Source organism: Branchiostoma lanceolatum, chromosome 4, assembly GCF_035083965.1.
Source record: "Branchiostoma lanceolatum isolate klBraLanc5 chromosome 4, klBraLanc5.hap2, whole genome shotgun sequence".
NCBI classification, from domain to species: domain Eukaryota; kingdom Metazoa; phylum Chordata; class Leptocardii; order Amphioxiformes; family Branchiostomatidae; genus Branchiostoma; species Branchiostoma lanceolatum.
In genome coordinates, this window is record NC_089725.1 from 793,244 (window position 1) to 815,664 (window position 22,421).

Here is a 22,421-nt window from a genome sequence, read left to right on the forward strand (position 1 = left end):
ATAAGGATAATATCCCGGATGCAACGTTTACCAAACATCCAACAGAAAACCAAGGTTTCTGTAGGATGTTTGGTAAACGTTGCATCATAATTTTTCCCGTTGCATAAAATATATTTTTCAACACAACATTTGGAAACTATAGACGGGATATTATCCTAATATATGCGAACACGACCGTATGTTTTTCTGAAGCCCTGTGCACATTACATAGAAGCGTTTCGCGCAAGAGCAGTACGTTCCGGTGACGTGCTATCTTCGACCTGTGATATTTTTCACAGATCAGAAATGAGGGACTCATGTAAGGCAAGAAGTCAAATATTCCTGAAGACAACTTCCTTTATTCCAAAATAACAGCAAGACAGCTACTCTAGCTTACACTCTGATCACTGGGTAGAAAGTCAAATTATTTTACATCCTTTCAATTTTTTGGCCGATACAAAATCTTACAACCTCGAGGTTTGATATAAAGCCATAATTACAAAATCGCAAACCTCTGCACTCATGGATCCATGATCGCATGATCAACGCTTAGAGCAATGTGTACAAAATAACTACACTTAACAGTACTGCAAGAGACACGTAGTAATTCTATATGGGTAAGACTGGTGGAAGAACATTTATTTTCTTTTGACACGGTGAACAGTCTCACATTAGGACTGTCGGGATAGCAATAGCTAAACTAAGGTATCATCTTAGTTAAGACAAACTCTTTCAAGTGCTATGATCACAAACAAACGAGAAGTTAATAAGTGTAATACTGTGTACTGATATTGGGGCTGGTCAACCCCACATGAGAAATCAAATGTACAGGTTTAAATTAAATAGGAAAGCAAAACATGGGATTTTTAGACCACAACCCCTTCTTCACACTGCAGTCTCCACACCGTGCACTCACATGGCAAACAAAATGTACACTCATATATAATAGCTTACAAACAAGTGCTATCTACATAACGAAAGATAATTTCCTCTGATTGTCAACATAATTTTTGAGATGCACAAAGTATGACAAGTTAAACATAATTTTGGCAAGCTTTTCAAGTCTCATCAATGATTACAGCCAGGATTTTTCACGTCATATGAAAGGATATTTTCCAAACAAAAAGCTCAGATTTGTACAGCACTGTTTCCTAATCACTAGACACATCCGTACTCGTACCAAATGGACGACCCCTCAGCCCCTGGGGGCGGACCCTGGTTATTTGGTGCCTCTCCCTTCCTGTCTTCATCCCTGCCCTTCTGCTCGAACATGGCAGCTGTTTGTCTGACGGAGGATTTCTGTTCCTGGGGTGGCGGCCTGGGGTTGGCCCTCTGTTGTCTGGGAGACGGGGGCGCCCTCGGAGATGTCGTAGACGGGGGAGCCCTGTTATATTGTCCATCCCTGGGACTAGGCCTACTGTCTCTACTATAGTCCGGTCTGGAGTCGTATTGAGAGTTCAAGTTTCTTGGGTTAGGTGTAGGCCTTTCAGAGTACCTGACGGACTGAGGAGTGCTTGTGGACGGAGGTTTGTAACCACGAGGGGAATAATTATTGTACTCCGGCGGCGGTCTCCTAGGCGCGTCCCCGCCTCGCGGAGACGGCGTTTTCCCATCCATTATGGTAGGCTTGTCTGTTCCAGGAATGGTGGTGGTTTTGACAGTGACGGTTTGGGGTTGGGTTAGAGTCGGCGTTTTGGACAAGCGATCCAGCCTGTTGGAGACCGTCAACACCCGTGTCTGAACGGGAGATGACTGGGGGTTGGGCGCCGGGCTCAGCATCTTGGAAGGGGGGTACCGCGTAGAGGGCGCGGGAGGATGGCTGCCGTCGAGCCGGCTGGTCGAGGACGACATGGCACGGGAGTCTGGGTGAATCCTGTCTTGACCCCTGTCTTTTGGAATGGACGACAGGTTCACCTCCGACTGATAATGTTGTCTCCTAGTGTTGAAGTTGGGACTGGAGGGGGGTCTGGCGGAATGGGAGTCCACCGGGAGCTGTCCCATGGAGCTGTACATCATGTTACGTGCCAGATGATCCTTATCTCTGTCACGCAGCACCGTATCCGAGTCCTGGGAGTGTGACCTGTTCTTCTCCATTTTCTTCTGTGGGGAGGGCAGAATACAACAATAACCGCAATGTAATATATATCTATATGTACCTTAATATCAAGGGATAGCCAAAGCAATATCTTGTTTAGAAAAGTTGCTATGGTGTGAAACAGGAAGACAAAAGTTACATTATGATAGATCCAACTGAACTACCGGTACTGAAAAACTCTAGTGCTACTTGAACCTGAAACCCTGATGGCTGTTCCCAAAACACATCTGGCTATCATACATCTCAATGCAATAGGGGGGCATTTTACATCCATATTTTTCATTTCAAAGCATTCCCGTCATCAAAACCACACTCTAAAATGTCCAAAACACTGCAAATAATCCGTAGTTACATACTGTAAAACTGTTACTTGAAAATCAAACAGAGATCCAAGTCAGGTGACTGAAATTATGTCCCAAAAGAAATGCACATTGTGGTAGGATAGTAGCCACCACAACAGTACATGCTGTCAAGACATCTTCAGAAATTTTGATAACTTTATTATATAAACAATCAAATGAACAGTCACATCACTGCATATAACAGCAAACCTGCAACAGGAATGAGTTGCCCCTCCTGAATTCCGGACCTTTCTAAATGCCTAACTATTGAAACGAGTCCAGCATTACGGAGGGGTAAGCTCACCCTTGTAAACAGTGGGGAGGGAACCTTGTTGCTTTCGTCTAAGAACTGCTCCAACGATACCATCTCGCTGCCGGGCGACACTGCATTGTACTGAGACCTCGGCGTGGACGCGTGCGACCTCGGCGTGGAAGTGGAGTCCCGCGGGGAACTGTCCCGGGAGTCGTAGGAGTTGTAGGAGGCCGTGCGGGCGCGATCCACGGGCGGGACCAGACTGCCCGGGTCCTTGGTTGGAATGTGATCTTCACTTCCCACGCTGCCGGCTCTGATTCGATCTATGAGATATTCGGGGTAGAAATTGTCAGACACTTAAGACTTCTTTTAGAAGAGATATGGACAGAATGGCAGGGCAAAGTAAGGTTAAGTTGATGTTGGGGAGGGACTGTGATTTGGATGAGTCTGGAGGAAGAACATGTCGCTTAAAAACATGCTTTAGTATGAAAAAATGACAGAACCTTCACAAGTATGGTCAACTGCAAAAGGGATAGGGCCTGAGGGAAAGGATGAGTGAATGGATGGATGGATGGATGAATGAATGAATGAACAAAGGAACAAATGAATGTTTAGGACCTCATGAGAAGGAAGGCAATGGATCAACCTGTACATATCAAAGACATTTTATACTCATTCTGCCATCCTGAACCTGATTTGGGATAATTCCTTTTGTTTGATAATCAAGCATGCTTTAAGAATATAAGATATTTCAACTTGATAGAAAAATTGAACATGCAAATCATCTGTATTTGACAGTCATGCAACATCTTATATCTAAAGGCAGCATGCAGAGAAAGTTAGTAGGGGTTTGGGGTGTTGGAGGGTGATTTCTTTGCGCTACATGACGTCTACCTATTTCTATCCGTGGCGAGAGGTTGGCGCTGTAATTGGACCAACTGCGGTTGCCTTCGCTGTTGTAACTGGTGTTGTGCGATGCTAGGTGAAGAGGGTAAAACAGACAAAGAAGCTGAGCACCAACTTTAACGGAGAGGGATGTGCTTCACCACCTTTCGGGTATGGTTAGTGTACTGCAAAGAAATAGACACCACACACCACACCGCCAGGGTAGGGAAGAACACCAAACAAAAATATGCTATAAAAGCTGCAAAGCAAATCAAACTGATAATAATGTGTAGCAACTCAATAACAAATGCTTCAGCACAAACAAGGAAAGGTTCTTGCTGCTACAATAACACAAAAGACAGCAGTTGTATTTAGGAGACAGAAATACGCAAGGAAACGTTTCAGACAGCATCTGTTGTCTTTCGTCAGTGATAAGAACTTAAATTTTATCCACCCTCCCGAGCAGGCCCGATATGCTCGGTACGTTACCTCCCATACCGGCCCTGCCACTTCAAGTCTGTAAAATCGCTTCTGGCGACATTACTGACAGTTGCACATGAAAATTAATGAGCTACCCTTATTTGGCACAAACAGCCGTTATTTTGTCCTGAACCCAAAGTAACGATGTAAGACTTAACCTGATTGGTTGATATCTTCCCAGCGTCCTTGGCGGTTTGCTCTAGATGAGCTTATTTAGCCAACCATCTGATGGGCTGAAACTTTCAGCTGTTTTGGTGATGACGTCGCCAGAAGCAATTTTACAGGCTTGAATCAGCAGGGCCGGTATGGGAGGTAACGTACCGAGCATATCGGGCCTGCTGGGGAGGGTGATTTTATCAAGTTTCTTGAGTAACTGTTTCCTTGCATACATGTATCTCATTACCTGGATGTCTAACCTTTATCGACAAATAGGCTTTACTTTGCCATTTAAGTGTACATACCTGGGCGAGACCCGGCAGAGCCTGAGCTTTGTGAGTCAGCTTCAGGTGGAATGTTGATGTGGAGGTCCTCACTAGACAAGGCACCTGGTAACACAAACAACAGCAGACATAGGATTAGCACAGATCCTCAACAGGTAATGTTGAAACCCATCCACCATAGGATCGCATGATTGAAGAGAAAATGTGACACGAATGGTTAGTAGTATGAGCTGTAAAGTAAAGATGACTTCAGATTGAGCCATGCAACCATGAGGAAAGACTGGTGAATCTCTCTCTATCCAATTTAACGTATTTTATTCCCCATCTCATGTGGCCATGGGTTGGACGTGCTTGCATATGGATGGGGGAGCCCGTGGACTCCTCATCAAGTGCGAGTCTTTTTTGTAGCAAGAGTTTTTTCGGCTGGATGCCCTTCCTAACGCCAACCCAAACCCTACTTCGGACATGGGAAATATGTGTTAAGTGCCTTTCCCAAGGGCACAACGTCTGGGTGCATGTCCGGACATGTCTGGGTACACCCCTGGGGATTGAACCTGGGTCTCATTGGTTTATAGCCAGATGCTCTGCCACCATGCCACGGCGCCACAGAAGCTATAATTTTTAAGTCGTGAAATTATATTAAGTCTCTTCCTGCATGGCTCATTCTGAAGATTGGTTACTACATGTTAGGTGGTGTACACGTGTAAGTCTTTTTGCCAATGTCTTACAGAAATTCTCACTGATCACATCAAGCGCAGGCATGGAGCGTCTGTGCAGGAACTCTTCACTCCTGTAATGGTTCTGCCGTTCCTGCAATGGTCGGGGTCGGGACGAGTCTGGAGAAAGAACATGCCGCTTTAAAAACCATGCTTTAGTATGAAATTGAGAAGAACTGGTGCATTTAGCTGGTTAGTTAACGATGGTTGAATACCTACAGAAATGAGATGAAGCATGCATTTAGTACCGAAGTGGAGTCTATACATTTATACTTATGTTGTGTGTAATACTACCTGTATATACGTGTCCTAGTACATGCATTAGTGTCTAGTATAACATCTTTAATGCCTGTGTTATAGACCTTATCCCCAACATGCCATTGCTACATCAAAACGACAGAAGACGTTCACCAGTTTCATAGTCCCAAGGATACGAGGTGCGGTACAGCACCAGCTCACTCCTGTACTTCTGTTTCCTGTCTCTCAACGGGTACGGTTCGTAGTCTGGAATCGAATCATGGCAAGCACAGTAAGTACAACACTGTTCCACCTATGGGTTATATATAATGAAGGATCTTATAGGGTTAGAACAAGGATCACTGTTGATTTATTTAACACAGCAGCGATGTTTACGGAATTTGTTGCAGTGGGTACATATACTACAACATGGCCTCATCTTTAGTAACCGGTTATTGTTTTGTCTCAGTAGACTTTACTGACAACTGCGCTCACCCTGCCACCATTGTTATCTCTGTTTATTCTTTTTTTTAATCATTTATAAGTAAACATTGCCGAGAGACCTATGCCACTGTCTCTGTTGCATTCCTCATCGATGTCGTCCAGACTTTTGGACAGCGCTTTTTGGTTGTTGTCCATCAAGCGAACCCTCTTCTTTTTCTTTTCTGCAAGACAACCCATTGTAAAAAAAATAACGTTAGGACGTCTAGATGGGTTGAAGGTCATCCGTGAGGGTGGCCTGAAGACAGAGGGAGGCTGGGGAGATGTGGACGATGATCACGATGGCCGTATGAACGTAGGAACACCGAATAATGCCAAGATGCTGCAAATATAGCTGTGTGAAATGGCTGATGGAGTAAAGAAGAAGAAGAACGCAGGACTGGACAGTTTTTTGAAGAACAGGTTGACACATAATGCACTACTAGGTCAAGCAGAATGGTTCAGACTGGAAGCAAGACTGATGACGTCTGTTTATCATTCTACAAACACAGATTGAAATAAGTTTGACGGACACAAAAATCACAGAAGATTCTACAGTACAGGATACAAGGCAGATATGGTTAGTCTCTAATAGTAATACTAGCTAGACTACCTACAGCAGCTACACTATGTGGCATATTTGTATTGTTGGCAACAGAAGAAAAAACAGGTTAATACAGGAGAAGTGCAGATAGTACAGCATTTATGCATCCTCTCATTGAGAAGAGTGCAAAAAGGTAGTGTTCACTATGTGAAGGGGGAGGGGGGCTAGTTTGCACAGTGGCAACTTTTTAAACTTCTATTGGGAGATGGGGAAAAGTACGGAACTGAAATTCGCCACCCAGAGAACCTTAACCCAAAGTAGAAGGTCTAACAGTCACCCTTAGGCTGGGGTTGTTCTTCCTTCTCGTCCCTCAAGATGGTGTTGAGGACGGTTTCACTCCTGTACTTGTGTTTCCTCAGGTTGGTTTTCTTGCTCTTAAACACTAGTGTGATAGAGACATGCAGCTAGTCAGAGGACAACTACAACTAGCCCAACTATTACAAGTATTCTGTTGTTACCATGTAGAATTTGTTCCTTAAGTATGAAATGCAGACCTGGGAAATTAAAACATGCTATTAATATGGTAGAGGAAGGTCACTAAACTCAGTGGTATCACCATGAGACGTATCCTCTGAAAATAAGGAATTTCAAGGAAAAAAGGCAGTTTCTTAGAAGTTATGCTTTTTCCCAAGACTCCGTCACCGGCAAGCAAATTATGGAATCATTAGCATTGATAAGAAAATATTACTTAACAATCTTGAAGAACTGAAACGAGTCCAGATCCACATACATTTGTAAGCTTTTCCAACGGCCAAGGGTAAAAACCTAGGATCTACATGTATCTGACTAAAGGTCCCACCACCTGTCTAAAAGATACCGTCAGTGATAGCTGACCAAGGCTTGACCTTATCATCCCCCAATGCAGACATAAATGTTTCACCCATGTCAATGTAATCGTCCACGATGGCCTGAGACATGGAACGTTTCAAAGTGGTGACTCTCTCCCGGGGACTGGCACTTCTGGGAGAGCGCGGAGACTTGAGCGAAGACTCAAACAAATCTCCGGGAGAAACTGGAATAAGACACACATAGGGAAGCAGGGGTCACTCAATGGCTCGTGGTTCAAGTTGACCGACAAAGCTTTTTACCAAGGGAGAATGAAATGACCATGATCCCTATCACCCGGGGAAAATCCTGTACACACTGAACAGGCATGCTTTCTACTGTAGTATAATGATGACTCTGGAAGACACCTTGATAATGGTAGCTAAAAAGAAATTTCCCCACTCTATGTCCAAACAACATCACCAAAAAGCATCCCAAAGTATGTAAAATGGTCAAAACAACTGTCCAATTCCTTTTTCAGTTCCCTGAAAACATTGAACAGTGACACACTACCGAGGCACACCAACCACACACTGTTAGCAGATAGTCCAGCACACTTTAAGCAACGAGGGGCAAGCCACTGTTGGGTAAAGCTGGTTCTTACATGTAAACCTGCGCCTGACTTTCTGTCGGGATTGCCTCATAGGAATGGAATCTGTGGATGTATTGTTAGTTAAGACATGAACTATATCTTAGTATATGTTCAAAATTATTTTCAAATATTTCCTTTTTTAAACACATCACATTACCCGAAAAGCTATGTTACACCTTGTTTTATATCAATGTAATGAAGAATATCATATCATCAAAACTAACACTGACTCTCGAAATGATTAAGACTACAAGGATCAATTCTACAAAGAAATGTTTTGCTACAACAAATGCTTCCATTGACCATGCCTCTCACCTGGTTGTACGTTGTTACTCTTCTGTGTGTTGGTGTTCTCTGCGGACCCATCCAAGGAGTCCCCATAGGAGCCAATGGAGGAACTGTCGGACCGCTCTGCACCCTGCCCGTCCACGTTGTCAGACAAGCTCACCTTGGAAGTCTTCTTGTCCCTCTCCTTTGGTGCCTTGTTTGTCTGAGGGGAAAACAGGCATGGGTTGTTTTAATGGTTACTCTGACATTATCATTACACTTGATATAGAAGAAAATAAATACGAGAGCTATCTACCACCCAAAAATTGTGACTATAGCTTGTCTAGAACACGAGATGTCAAAACCAGAAATTCTGCAGTACGTAGGAAAGCCACCAGGGGGCCTAGAATCAAACAATTCCTTCATTTTGCACACCTACCAACATACCAAATATTATAAAGATCCATCCACAACATTTCACTATTCAAAAACAGACAGACACACTTTCCCCAAAACATAACCATCTTGGCAATTGTAACTTATAATATGTAGTAAGAGATACATGTATGAGGTCATCTTCCCGAGCAGGCCCGATATGCTCGGTATGTTACCTCCCATACCGGCCCTGCCATTTCAAGGCTGTAAAATCGCTTCTGGCGACGCCACCACCAAAACAGCTTTCAGCCAATCAGAGGGTTGGCTTAAGCTCATCTAGAGCAAACCGCAAAGGACCCTGGGAAGCTATCAACCAATCAGGTTACGTCTTACATCACTACGTACTTTGGCTTCAGAACAAGATAACGGCTGTTTGTGCCAAATAAGATATGAGGTGTACCACTTATCAATTGCAAAGAGAGCAAGACAATATAATGTTACAAATACCCACCCTACTCATTGCTGCAGATATCTTGTTGAAGAGTTTGAAGCCCTTCCTCCTGGGAGGAGACGGTTCATAGCCCTTGTAGTGGTCCATGATCTTCTCTTCCAGCTTCTCCTTCTGTCTCTTCAGCTCGTTCAACTTGTCACTGCATCATCAACGTTCACATGGTCAGCAAAACTTCAACAGTCATCTTTTGTACTCATTGTCCAGTTAAAATGCACAGAAATGGCCATTTTGTCATGATGTGCCGCAAGCAAAAACAGCCAAGTAAAAATCGTAGATGCTTCATCAAACCAAGGATGTTCTATCAAACCTTCTTGTTTTCTTTATCATTATCTCAATGCATATTGGGTCCAAGTAGAGCCCACATTTTGATAAGTGCCTGAAAATCAAAATATTTCAAACTCGACATGCCGTGGCAATACGGCTGTTGTGGTTGCTATATCAACGGGACTAGGAAACGTTGCCAGTGGCCACTAGAGACTAATTCTTAATGCTTAGGTCAATGGGAAAAATTCAAGGGACCGACAAAAAGTGACCACTTTGGCCAGGTGGCTGCTATGCAAATGTGATCACTCATACAGGTTTGACTGTATACAGGTTTGACTGTATACGCCTAAGATGTATTTGTACTTTGTTAAAGACTTCCATCGTAGACACTCTTGTTGACAAACAGGAGGAAGCCAGACTCACGAGAACTGTCTCTCCTCCTCGTGGAACTGCTCCTTGCTCTCCAGGGTCTGTGCCAACAGCTCCTGGTTCTGTTCCAGCAGCTTTGTCAGCTGCGTCATCAGCTGCTTGTTCTCCTCTTCCAGCGTACGGTTCAGCTGCTGCAGCATCTGGTAATCACACGCAAACATACACACAGATCAGCAAGACTACATGTACATGCATGGTTAAAGATTCGTGAAATGCTGCTTGACAGAGTTTAGCAAACAGCAACTTTCCCAAGGACCCAACATCTAGCCCAACCTGTGACCTCTTGATCTCTTGTTTGCTAGCCTTTTAAATCTTGTATAGGCCACACTCCAGTAATTCGCGCAGGCGCAGAAGACCCACTTTTAGCCTATGGAGATAGGATTGGTACATTTGGTAAAAGTAGCTGTAAAGGGGCTTTGTTCTAGGATATGTTGAGATTTTGCAGCTGGATGTTACAGGTAAGGGTTTCTACCTTCTTATTGTGTTGAAAAATCAGACTTTCATCCATGTTTGTGGTGTCTGTAGGCCATAGAAGTTTTGTGTTTTTGTGTGATTATCAGGTAGAGAAGGGGGTCAAAGGTCAATTTTTGTAAACATGGCCGGATTCATAGGGGTTGTGCCGATTAGAAAGTTGAAATTATGCTCTAGATTGAAACTTTAGAGGTCTGACACCCCTACCAATGGATGTATTTCATGGACTAAAACTCAGGTAGGTGACTTTTGCCAGCCTCTTTCTTACATGATTACCTGGTATTAAGGTGGCAAGCTTGATTACTGTCTTGTGGCCTACCTCACATCTGCCCTCCATTTTGGAGGTGGCCATGTCCATCTGCATGTACTGTGACTGGAAGTCCCTCAGGTCCCCTGCCAGCTGGGTGTGTTCCAGCTGCAGACTGTTGTAGGTCTGCTTCAGGCTCTTGTGGTCAGTCTGCAGGTCCTGGTAGTCCGCTGTCAGCTTCCTGTTGGTTGCCTGCAACCTGTGGGGAGGGGGGCAAGATTGATCAGCCTTAGTTTAAACATGAACATAGACAGCAACGAACAAACCCTATCAAAGTTGCGAACAAAAAAGCCCACTGCACTTTTAAAAAAGCCACTAGGGGACCCAAAGCTATACCACTTACTCCCTGCCTCAAGAGCTATCTTCATGTACCACTCAAAAATCACGACCATAGTCCAGACAACGAGATACTAAAATCAAAAGTTCCACTGCAGTACCGTAGCAAGCTGCTAGGACTAGTAGGTGGCCCAATATTGAACTTGATCTTCATTTTCCTGACATTTTCCCACCTATCAAATAATATGAAGATACATCCACAGCTACTTGAGTTATGCTAACCACAAACGAACAAATAAATAAACACACCGTGCCAGCTCCCCACAAACAGCACCGAAAACATAACCTTCATCATTGGCAAAGGTAATAAAGATATAGACATCAGAGCAATAATTGAATACAATAACAAATTCTATTTACTGGGACATCCTACCTTTCATTATCTGCTTTGACAGCAGCCAGGGTTCTGTCCTCTGACCTGACCGACTCAAACGTGGACTTCATCTTCTTCAGTCCCTCGTTCTCCTTGAGAAGTGAGTTGTACTGGTCCTCCAGCCTCTTGTTGTCGCTCTTCAGTATCTTAAAGTTGGACTTCAACATGCTGTGCTCCGTCGCCATGGCTTCATTGTCCGTGGAGAGGGTACTGTGTAGCCTCTGCAGACGTTCGAAGTCCTTTTGCAAAGCCGTGTGTTCGCTTCTCATTTCGTCGTACCTTTTCTGGAGAGACCTGTACTGCGTCTCTGACTGGGAATGTTGGGTTTGAAGTTTGGTGTTTTCGGAGGACACCGAGGACTTCTGGGATTGCAGCGTGGAGAGTTCGACTTGCAGCTTGGCATTCTGGGATTGCAGGTTGCTGTTCTGCCCTTGTAGAGAGGCATTCTGGGACTGTAGCGAGGACACCTGCTGCTGCAGCTTGTTGCACTGCGACTCCAGGCTTCTACTTTGCTGCTTCAGGCTGCTGTTTTCTGTCTCAAATTTGGCATTCTGAAAGCGAACACAAGACTTTCCTTTGAGGCTGCAGGTTTTCAAGTTTTGTAAATAGGTTATCTACTCATCTGTCAAGTACGGCTTAATAATGTAACAATGCTAGTTGGCTGTCTCATGTGTGCACAGGAAAACAGTTGAATAAAGTAAGAAAACCGCTAGGGACAGCACATGCTTTGAATACACAAATCTTTTATCATAAGAGAAACTTAGGTGGAATCAGAAACTCTGGTGGAATCACTGTCCCAAAAGCTCAGACCAACAGACTGTACAATTTCTTTCTAAACTGCACCATTCGCTGAATCAAAAGGTTTTTGTGGTTCACATCCAATCTTTGTTTTCGTGCTATTACTGTGTATTAAATAGAATTGTATTGTATTGTGAGATCAACACAATTCAGAGGTACTGTACAATGTACATATTGTCCCTGCATTTCTGACATGATGATTTGAATGAATAAAGGTAGAAAGATTGGAAGATTGTAATAAAAACTATGACAGGAAAGAGGAAATGTCTATTAAGGAAAACAAGACTTACATTTCTCTCCAGCTCGATGACCTGATCCTTCATCTTGATGAGCTCCCTGGTGGTCTCCCCCTGCGTGGTGCGTCTGACCGTGACCTTGGGCGGGCTGGAGCCCTGCTCCTCCTCGTACTTCTGCTGCAGAGCCTCGTGCTCCCGCCGCAGCGTTCTCAACTCATCGCGCAGCTTCTGATTCCTGCAAAGTTCATGGAATATTTTTAGGACTACTGACAACCCTGCTGGATAAGTTTTCTCTTCCCTGGAGATTGTAAATTCTTATTTCTTGACAGAGGCATTCATTTTGCAGTCAAAAGGAAAATAAAATTTTTGTTGTTTTAAAATTAAAGTTGCAGTTGAAACAATTCTGTAGTACAGCAGTTATACATACCTTGGAAATCATATTTATGATATAATGAAATCGCATTAGAGAGAGGTCAATACAAAAAACATGAAAATAAAAATAAAAGCACCATGAACATTTCAAGATTTATAATGCCCGTAGTCTGTCCCAGTGTCTGAGAAACATTTGATGCAACATTTTCAATAAAGAAACATGAAACGTAGATAAAGACTACTGCTAACACCAAACAAATAATTCTGAACAGAATTTCAACCAAGAAACCTGCAGATTGCGAACTTCTTCTTTCTGTTTATGCATTAAAGCAGCATTATACCAATCAGTCTTATAGTACATGATGTAGCGTTGTTTATTTCAGCATGTTAGTAGTTAGAACTATCCTCTGACCTGTTGACTGACTCGTTCAGACGACTCTCCAGTGCATGGACCTTTTCCTCCTTTATTTCCAGACTCTTCTTCAGTTCACTCTCCATACGGGATTCAAGGGCCTTCCATCGGCTGCAGTGGGGAAGGAGTTTTGGTAACTTTATGGTCTCACTTGTTAACACAAACTTCTTTGGCAAAACAGAAGAAGAAACTGATATCCTCAGACCAGCCACTGACATCTGCAGGCTTCTTTTACTTCTCAGTATCAAAACCTCAGTCAGGGCTTGGAAGTACTACATGTACAACTACTTTTACTGTAAGTCAGTCCCGTACAGACACAGATTAGGACATGGCACTGTCCACAAGAATACAGTTCAAAGTTCGAAAAACAGGTCAAATGTTCAGAAAACAGTTTGAATGTTCAAAGACAATTCAATGTTCAAAAAACTGTTCAAAAAATAGTTCAATGTTCATTTTCGGGGGGATTGTTTGGCTGTATCGGCTGCATGTCAATGGCTTGCCTGGTACCCAAACCTATCATAGCTGACGAATCTCTTCTGTCCTCTCAGCAAACCAGGGCCAGGTCTATTTGCGTGGAGGACAGAAAGGAATCGGCAGCCATAATAGGTTTGAATACCAGGTAAGTCGATGGCATCTTCGTCCGTTTGAGCATTCAAGTAAGGACCTTAATATAATATATAATATTGAAGCAAAACAGGGATGTGCCAGGTTTTAACGTGCCTCGTGCCAATAATAAAACATCGTGTATATGTTTGTTTTTTCAGTAAATCCATGGATCTGTACACAGCGTGCCCACCTCTCATCCTGTGAATGCTCCTGTTGCAGAAGTTTCTCCTTGTTGAGGCCGATCTTATCCAGTTCTGCCGCAAGCTTCTCCAACTCATTGGTCAGCTGCTGGTTGTGCAGTTTCTCATTCACCAGTTCCTGGGTTACACAAAATACAAAATTACACCAGATGCAAACCCCAAATCATGCCACTCCATCAATACTATCTCCAGTTATGCACAGTCAAACTTGTCGACAAAAATGCCTCTGCACTTACAGAAAAGCTGCTAGGAGGCCCAAAACTTCTTTCTCAGCCCAAGATCTATCTACCATTCGAATTTAGTGACTGCTCCATTTTCAGATAAAACGATACAAAACCTAGAAGTTCCCGAAAATTCTGCTGCAGTACCATAAGAAGCTGCCAGGGGGACCAAAATCTAACCATTTCGAGGCCTCATTAAAAAGTAACCACATACCAAATATCAACAGAATCCACCAAGGCATTCTTGACTTATCCTGTTCACCGACACCATAACACACACCAACCCCAACCAAAAACAAAACCTTCTGGCAAAAGTAATAAAACTCGTCGGTCTGTCAATACAGAATACTCCTGAAAATCTATTGAACTGAAATTTAGCACCATTTCCTAATGGCTGACAAGAGAAAATTTATGGACAGCAGAATGTACTTCCGCTGTCCTAAATCCCGTTTTTTAGGTAAGCCAGAGCATCCTATCACCCGATGCTTAAAGCCCAATCGAATGTGACGACAGTACAATGTAATTTAGTATTACAAGAAACAATGTAACACTCCCGTGTCCCACAACAGACACTGATTCCTGTAATTCTATTGATTGTGGTCCCAGCTGGTAACTACACCTGGAGGTAAATTTCTCTCAAGTGATTTTAGTTCCAAAGCATCTAAGACAAGACGTGTCTACAAATCTTCACGGCCTCAAGGTTTAGACCATGTAAGAATACCTAGGGCTTTGATCATTGGTTCTTAATCAAGCGTTCCAACAGTTACAATGTCCAGTTTGCAAAAAAATTGAGCTGAATCATGAGGCTGGGCTGTGCACAGTCCATTTGTCATGCCCCCCTGTTGCTAGAGTGATTAAAGAAGCAGCTAAAAACTGTCAGAGCAGCGCATTGTTGCTTTCTGAAAAATGGAGCAATTTGGTTCAGCTTCAGGACTGACGAGTAATTTACGAAGCACCCATCAGTCATGTTAACAGCACAACTCTTTTCAAAAGGTGAGAAAATACTGTAAACGGGGAAATATTTGCAATGGTTTTCTGTTCGCAGTTTTTGCAGTGACTTCTTTACCTGGAACTTAAAACCACTGCAAAAATTTTGGTTCTGCCTACCTACCCACTTGTTTTGACCCCAAACTTAAAACCACTGCAAAAACTCTGTTTTCTCCCTAACCCAAAATAAAATACCTGTGAAAATTTCCCCTTCTACAGTATTAGTGGGAATAAAACATGCACATAAAAGCTGGCAAGAAAAATATATATAATAATGCAGCGTGATTGTAAAATAGGTTCAGTAATCATTGCACATTCAGGCGTCAGCAATCTCACCTCCCGTAAAGTCGACAGTGTTTTCTTGTCCATAGTTGTCTGCTTCAGGAGATCCTTGTTGTCCTTCTCCAACTCCTGAATCCTGCTGTCCGTATCCTTACTTCTCTCCTTGTCCTTCTGCATGTGCCTGATCTCCGTCTCCAGACTGGCTATCCTGGTGTTACTGTCCTCCAACATGCCCTCCTTCATCTCCATAGACTGCCTCAGTCTCTTGTTCTCCTTCTCCAACTGCTTCTGACTTCTCTCCAGCTGTGTGTTTGTTGTCTCCAGATCGCGATTGTCTTTCTCTAGCCGTTGCAGCTTCCTGCTAGACGCCTTCATGCTCTCCAGACTTTTCTGGAGCCGCTGGCCTTCAGTTTCCAGCTCGGTGTTCTCTTTCCTCAGATCCTCGACCTTCCTGCTGGAATGGTCCAGAGACTTGGTCAGTTTCTGGGTCTGGCTGTCTAACCTCAGGTTGTCTTCCTCAAGCTTCTGGACAGATTCTTTGGAGGTTGCGAGCATCTTCTTCAGCTGGTGATTCTCCTTCTCCAGCTCTTCCTTCTCCTCTTCGATCTCGGACACTTTGCTGCCCGTGCCTTTCAGGTTTTCGATGGTTCTCTGTAGTCGCTGCTTCTCGGCGTTCAGTTGGATGTTCACCTTCTCTGATTCGTCAAACTTTTCCGCCTTAGACTTCAAGCTATCAATCTCCTTCTTCAGCTTTCTGTGTTCCTTTTCCATCGAGTTGTGCTCCTTCTCCAGTTGGTCGAAATTCTCACAAGAGATCTTCAGAGTTTCTATCGTCCTCTGCAAGTGTTCTTTTTCTCTGCCGACTTTTGTGTTCTCTCTCTCCATCTCTTCCGCCCTCTCCGCGTTATCCCGGATTCTCTCGAACTGCCGACTCAGCTGTTTCTTCTCCAGTTCAACTTGGGACAACTTGCTGGTCGTCTCTCTCAAGCTCTCGTGCAAAGTCTTGTTTTCTTTCTCGATATCCTTGACACGAGCGTCTAAAGAAATCTGCACACAGAAAGGATTGTCAGAATTGTTAGTAAAAGACCACAGAAATGTTATAATGTTAACAAGAGAAGAAATTTAAGATCTTGACAGTAGAAAGGACCTAGAAAACAACAGTGGGCATAATGATTTTTCAGAAGCAGAAATAAATAAACAGATGGATAGAAATATGCTTCACAACTGCTGATAAAAGACATGCAATGACGTTGGGAAGCAAGATGTATTGCACAGAGTTTCCAGCATTGCACAAATCGTATCCCTTCGTCGCAGTTTCACAAGCACTTTGAACTTGTAGGATGGAGCTTGCAGTTGCATAAATGCATGCAATAATGATGCAGGCCTAGCGACGAGTAATGTATGACTTACCTGCGTTCTCTGCCTGAGTGTGTTTATCGTCTGTTGAAGCTGTTCGTTCTCTCTCTCCAGCTCTTTGATCTGTCGCTCACTGTTTTCTTTAATTGTTTCTAATGTCTGCTCGAGCTGAGCCTGTATAGGTGCAGAGAAAAAGAACAGGTTTGCATTAAAACAGTTCAACCACATATTTTCTTTAAAACATGATAGTAAAAGACCTGGTTTCCATTCTTGTAAAACTGCTGCTGGTTTCCATTCTTGTAAAACATCTTTTAACTCGATCTTTAATGAAACATGACTTGGCAGTAAAACTGCTCTGTTTGTGCTATATTCAATGATTAAACATTTTTGATCAATCCCTTATAAACCCTAACTACATGCTAAAAATTCGGGTTATTTTGCAAAAGGAGGGGAAAGGAGGTTTTTGCAGTGCCTAAAGTTTTCAGTTTAAACAAGTCTGTATTGCAATACAATGTAGTTATGCAATGGAAACATATATTCACAATGTCATAATATTGTGGTGGACAGGAAACCACCGTGAACAGTAATTCTTCCAACTCCAAGCACATCACCAGGAAAAAGCACAACTGTTTATCTCAATGCTTATTGAAATACACTGACAAAACAACAACACTTGAAACACTGCAAGAAAGAGGAAGGTAGAGGAAGCCCTGGCTGTGAATCTGACCTTATCCTTGATGAGGTCGTCGCTGAACTGCTCCAGGTCCAGCAGACTCTGGGTCTCCTTAGTGGCGCTGTCCTGCAGACGCTTCAGCTTCTCACTCAGCCGCTGGTTCTCCTTCTCCAACTCTGACATTCTGGGGGGAGAAAATTCTCACAGTTAGTGTGCACCCATCGTTTGTTCTTTCAGACCCTCGTAGTGTCTAGCGGCACATAGGATAGCAACTTTCCTTGCTGTTTCTGTAGCAGGGTATAAGGAGGGGTTGCTAGCCCTTCTCCTTTAAGATGCTCAAGGCACATCCTTGATCATGGGACCCCCGCATTTCACATCCCTCATTTCACAGCCCCAACTGAGATGTCCTGACCCCAGAATTGAACCAGGGTCTCCAAGTTACCAACTTATTGGAATCAGGAGCTCAACTGTGAGGCTGCTACCAGGTGAGCCACAGGGACATCACTAGCAATTGTCTATCATTCACTACTAAAGTCTTGAGAATAAACCATTGATTATTCACCGAATTGGTTACCATATAGAGCTTTACCGTCGATTTTAGTAATTAATTCTGTGGCTATTGCTCACTACAGCACTTTATAAAAAGATTTGATGTTTGTTGAGGTGAAGGAAATTTTTTTGTGCATGACATTATGTGTAATTTTCATTGAAAAGTCGACATGTTTGTCGATTGACACTGTTTGGGTTCAAACATTGCAGATCTTGCCAAGTCAATGATAACTACTCTTCTATCATTATGCAAAATTCATTATTCTTCTCAATAAACAAATGTTCTTCATTTTCTTCAAAATCGAAACAAAAGTGGAAATAGCATGCAGAGATTGTTCCACACAATATATATTGGCCATTAAATATTGGCAGTCACAAAGACAATTCTATATCTAATTTCCCAAGAGGAACTGTGACAAATCATGGTTACATCTTGATGATGGCAACAATCCATTATTATAGACCTGGAGGTTGAGCACCAATTAATGCTGGAAGAGCCTCCAGGTTTGAAAATGAGAAGTTATTGACAATCAATGGCAATTACATTACATGTGGGTCCTAAACTACATGTGTGTCAACCATCCTATGGTCATGAAGACATCATTAAGATGGTCCCAGGAAAGTTGTTAATGAATTTTGATTATCATTTTAATTTGACATACAAGCATGCTTTACTCCTATCTTGTCCCAAATTAGGACATCATTGGGATAACAATTATAGTAATCTCCTACACAACTATGTTCTTAACACTGGTGAAGCAAGGAACTGACAAAAACATGCAAACAATCAATAAAGAGGAATCAATTTTTCAAAAAGGAATATCACAGCGACTAACTATAGTAACCCACCCCCTTGCCTTAGTTCTTCATTATTTATACAGTCAGTGGTAGTAGTATCCAGTATTTGATTATCCTGCTGCAGGGGTTCCTGACTCAGATGTGGGCAGCAGTCCGCTAGCTACCGTAGTGGCTCTATCTATAACAGGTCCACACTGGTGAGGAGGCTTCCTCACACACTCCAACCAAGATTTCCTTGGTCTACCACGACCTCTGTTGCCTGGCAACTACAACTTGGTGATGGTGTTGATGCAACCACTGACTCCATCAATGTGCCCATACAGTGTGCAATCTTACCCTTTATGGTAACTCTAATTATAAGGAGAACCCTTTTTTCCAATATTGGTGTAAATTACTGGAAAAGGGGAAATATTCGAGGGTATTTAATTTTGCAATAGACAGAAAATGAAGTGTATGTGGTTGTTTTAAGTTTGTTGTTGAAACAAGGTAGCAGGCAAGAAGTAGACAGAACAAAAATTTTCTCGGTGGTTTTAAGTTCGATGTTAAGAGGTTGCTGCAAAAACTGCGAACATAAAACCACCACAAACATTTCCCCTTTTATAGAATCTGACGGTACTGCTGTACCTGGTACTGCTGGAGTCGGAGTGATGCATCTGCTCCCGGAGCTCCTCCATTTCCTGGGCCAGCCTCTTGTTCTCCTTCTCCAACCGCAGCGCTCGGCTGGTCGCCGACTCGTTACACTCCGCCGCCAGCGGGTAGTAACCTGTGGTCACAGCGGACACAACACCGTCAAGTAAGACGCGAAGGAAAGACAACGCCGCCCCCATGACACAAGCTTTCACTGTCCCATGCAGTCCCAGACGGGAGGGGAGAGAAACTGTTTATAGAAACACGTAGAACTGTTCTGCCTGCTGCACAGATGTGAGCCAGCTGTCAATCCAAAAGGCAGAAGCACCTCTTATTTACTCCCCTGTGCTGTGGATGTGAACTAGTAACTACATTTTAACCTTCTCCTTGCTGCCTAACTCTGTAACCAATAGAGAATGGGGTGCCAAACGGCTACTTCATTGCACTAAAGGTTAACCTTTAGCACACTGAAGAAGTTCTTTTGCACCCCATTCTCTAAGAATGACTTATCCACATAACTGTACTTTTGGGTTATCTGAACATAGGAAAATATGTATCATGCAAAAAATGGCACCAACAACCAATCCTGTTATCGTTTAGCATTCCATCAGGTTATGGTACATTAAAGGAGCATTCCACTCCAGAAGCGGGTATCATAATTCATCAGAGAAAAAATTGCTATGCTTGAATCCAGTTTGTTTTGTCAACGTTACCATAATTTGAAGCCTGAACGTAGGGGGAACATTACAGCAATCCAGTTCTGGAACTCCCTGCATTACCCTTCCAACAATGGCAGAATTCAATGTTTCTTACAAAAGTACCAAAACCTCTGTTTTCCCAGACGCGATAGTCTTCAAACTTTCTGTGTACCTTCCTGAATGTGTGATAGTCACTCGACTGCTTTCGTAAGCTTATCGCGTCTACCGCTAGCGGAAAATTGTGCCCGAAGCTGGCCATGCATGTATATAGGAGCGGGTCCGTATGGGGGTACATTGATTTAGAAAAGGATTGATGTCGAAAATACAGCTGAGGTAATTTAGCCAAAAGTTGGGTGCATTTGTAACCCGAAAAATGTAATCTATCAGAAAATGATTCCCGCTTCTGGAGTGGAATGCTCCTTTAAGAAAACCAAAGAAACAGCAGCATCTGGCTGTGCATCTTCCACCATCTACAAATGGATAAGACAAAGTCTGGCATGCAGTGTAAGTTAGGTGGCAAAAGCAAACTGTTAGTGGGTCCCACACATGCACCAATTACAAAGCATACAAACTGGTTGCTGCACTGACATACCTTTGTACGACCATTCTGAAAGCAAGAAACGGAAACAGGGGGCAACAGTCAGCGGAAATCAACAACACAAGCAAGAATTCTCAATCGTCGATTACATCATCAAAACAACCATGCAATCAAGATGCAATACCAGGGAAGACATGCTAACAAGTTGGGGAAAATATAAGACCCATTCTACATGCAGCTTATCATTTGGTAATAATTACATGCCACATCATATACATGTATACTTCATTATTCCAACTACATGAGAGTGATGAAAAGTACTTGTCCCTTGGGTGTACTCTAACCAGTTTGCAACTCAAGTGAGTATTTCACTGGACTGAACTAAATTGCGCTAGGAAATTGTGCCAACTTTGCAAGTTTTTGCCAGTTTTCCCTTGCTGTAAATTTCCTTTTTTTGGATTTTAAAAAAATCCACAACTTTAGCCCACAAATTGCACTGATTAACATATAGGTTTGCAAATACCTTTTACAAGTTGGTGCACCTTGGTGCAGCCCCGTAAGATATCTGCTTAAAGAATCATAAGGAAGTGAACTGTACGTACCTGAAGAACTCTTGGTCTTGGCATCTTCCAGCTCCCTTCCGAGGGTTAAGGACTCATTAAGGGTCTGCCTCTTGTCCAGATCAAGAGCCATATTCTCATCAACCAGCTCTTGAATCCTCCTCCTGTCCTCATCTCTTCTCTGGAAAATCAAGTAGGGAGAAAAGCAGGTCAATACAGCAATCACGGTTATGGATTTACTATTACTTACACCTGCTGTGGTAACCACCTCAAATTACATTATGTGTACTACCATAAATTCTCCAATAGGCAACAGGCTTTGCATGATACCAGCTCAGAAAAGGACAAGAAATAGTCATGCCTTTAAGTACCAGAGTTATCAACCAAGGATTGATGTGTTCAAAAATTTGTATTTCCCGTGAACCATAGTAGAATGGAACTCGTTGTCATCAAATACTGTAGGAACACCTTCACTGAATAACTTTAAAGAACGGTTACAGTCAGATGTGCAAAAGTTAGGTGTGACAGGTTGTTCAGTGTAATACAACCAGCTGCTGCCGTGCCGCGTGCCTGCGAAGCTGGTGTGTTACACCGATGGGCAGTTACACCGGCTATACAGATACAGAATAGCATACGCATTCCCATTAGCGAACAATATGAAGTAAGTCTTTATTTGAAGTACACCAAGCCTCATGTTACATAACTATTAAACCATTGATCGAGTATCTTAAATTCTACGAGAGTGTGTACTGTCAACTCCTATGATTTTTCTGTGGCAGAATCCCCTGCGAACGGATGCACCACGAATTTGCCTGGAACATCTACATGCGACTTGGAAAGTTTTAAAATACGTACACTGTTAGAGAATTTACAGTACGTTGTAGTTCAATTCAAATGCAACTTGCAACTAATGAAACGTGAATTTGTATAGGAATGAATCTAATATGTTTCTTTAATTTATTGCCTGCCAGTTGTGTTTACTGCATACTCTTTGGTTGCACATATTCTATGATAACTACATGAAGTATGATCCTTTTGACCTGACCTCCTCCACCTTTTACACATGCTAGGATATAGTATTTACCACTCTAATATGCTCTTTAACGTATGATTGATGTTTAACTCCCTTCTAATCTAAAACAGTCAGGATTAATAGAGAATATATTGAATACTGATGAGACCCTGATAATACATGTATGACTTATGAAACACGTAACTTTATTAAACCTCCCGGATATGTTTTCTAGC

At 42.8% G+C, this 22,421-nt stretch overlaps 1 protein-coding gene across 19 annotated transcripts in view; it reads right to left on the reverse strand.

The window, feature by feature from the left end:
- Positions 1-318: 318 nt before the first annotated feature.
- Positions 319-22,421, reverse strand: part of LOC136432175 (girdin-like) — a 52,851-nt gene continuing 30,748 nt past the window's right edge. The window contains exons 10-33 of one of the 19 annotated variants that reach the window (XM_066423196.1): positions 21,216-21,354; positions 20,668-20,682; positions 19,375-19,513; positions 17,458-17,587; positions 16,785-16,904; positions 15,429-16,421; positions 13,875-14,002; positions 13,079-13,189; positions 12,349-12,529; positions 11,261-11,811; positions 10,564-10,750; positions 9,768-9,913; positions 9,081-9,219; positions 8,243-8,417; positions 7,940-7,990; positions 7,391-7,522; positions 6,788-6,892; positions 5,990-6,091; positions 5,601-5,693; positions 5,202-5,309; positions 4,495-4,578; positions 3,563-3,646; positions 2,744-2,991; positions 319-2,079 (exon numbers count right to left, since the gene is read on the reverse strand). In XM_066423196.1, coding sequence (XP_066279293.1) covers positions 1,138-2,079; positions 2,744-2,991; positions 3,563-3,646; positions 4,495-4,578; positions 5,202-5,309; positions 5,601-5,693; positions 5,990-6,091; positions 6,788-6,892; positions 7,391-7,522; positions 7,940-7,990; positions 8,243-8,417; positions 9,081-9,219; positions 9,768-9,913; positions 10,564-10,750; positions 11,261-11,811; positions 12,349-12,529; positions 13,079-13,189; positions 13,875-14,002; positions 15,429-16,421; positions 16,785-16,904; positions 17,458-17,587; positions 19,375-19,513; positions 20,668-20,682; positions 21,216-21,354 — 5,103 coding nt within the window. In that variant the 3' untranslated portion in view covers positions 319-1,137. Of the gene's footprint in view, positions 2,080-2,719; positions 2,992-3,562; positions 3,647-4,494; positions 4,579-5,201; positions 5,310-5,600; positions 5,694-5,989; positions 6,092-6,787; positions 6,893-7,390; positions 7,523-7,939; positions 7,991-8,242; positions 8,418-9,080; positions 9,220-9,767; positions 9,914-10,563; positions 10,751-11,260; positions 11,812-12,348; positions 12,530-13,078; positions 13,190-13,874; positions 14,003-15,428; positions 16,422-16,784; positions 16,905-17,457; positions 17,588-19,374; positions 19,514-20,667; positions 20,683-21,215; positions 21,355-22,421 lie in introns of all 19 variants that reach the window. The other 18 variants (XM_066423194.1, XM_066423195.1, XM_066423214.1 and 15 more) reach the window with 18 other exon arrangements.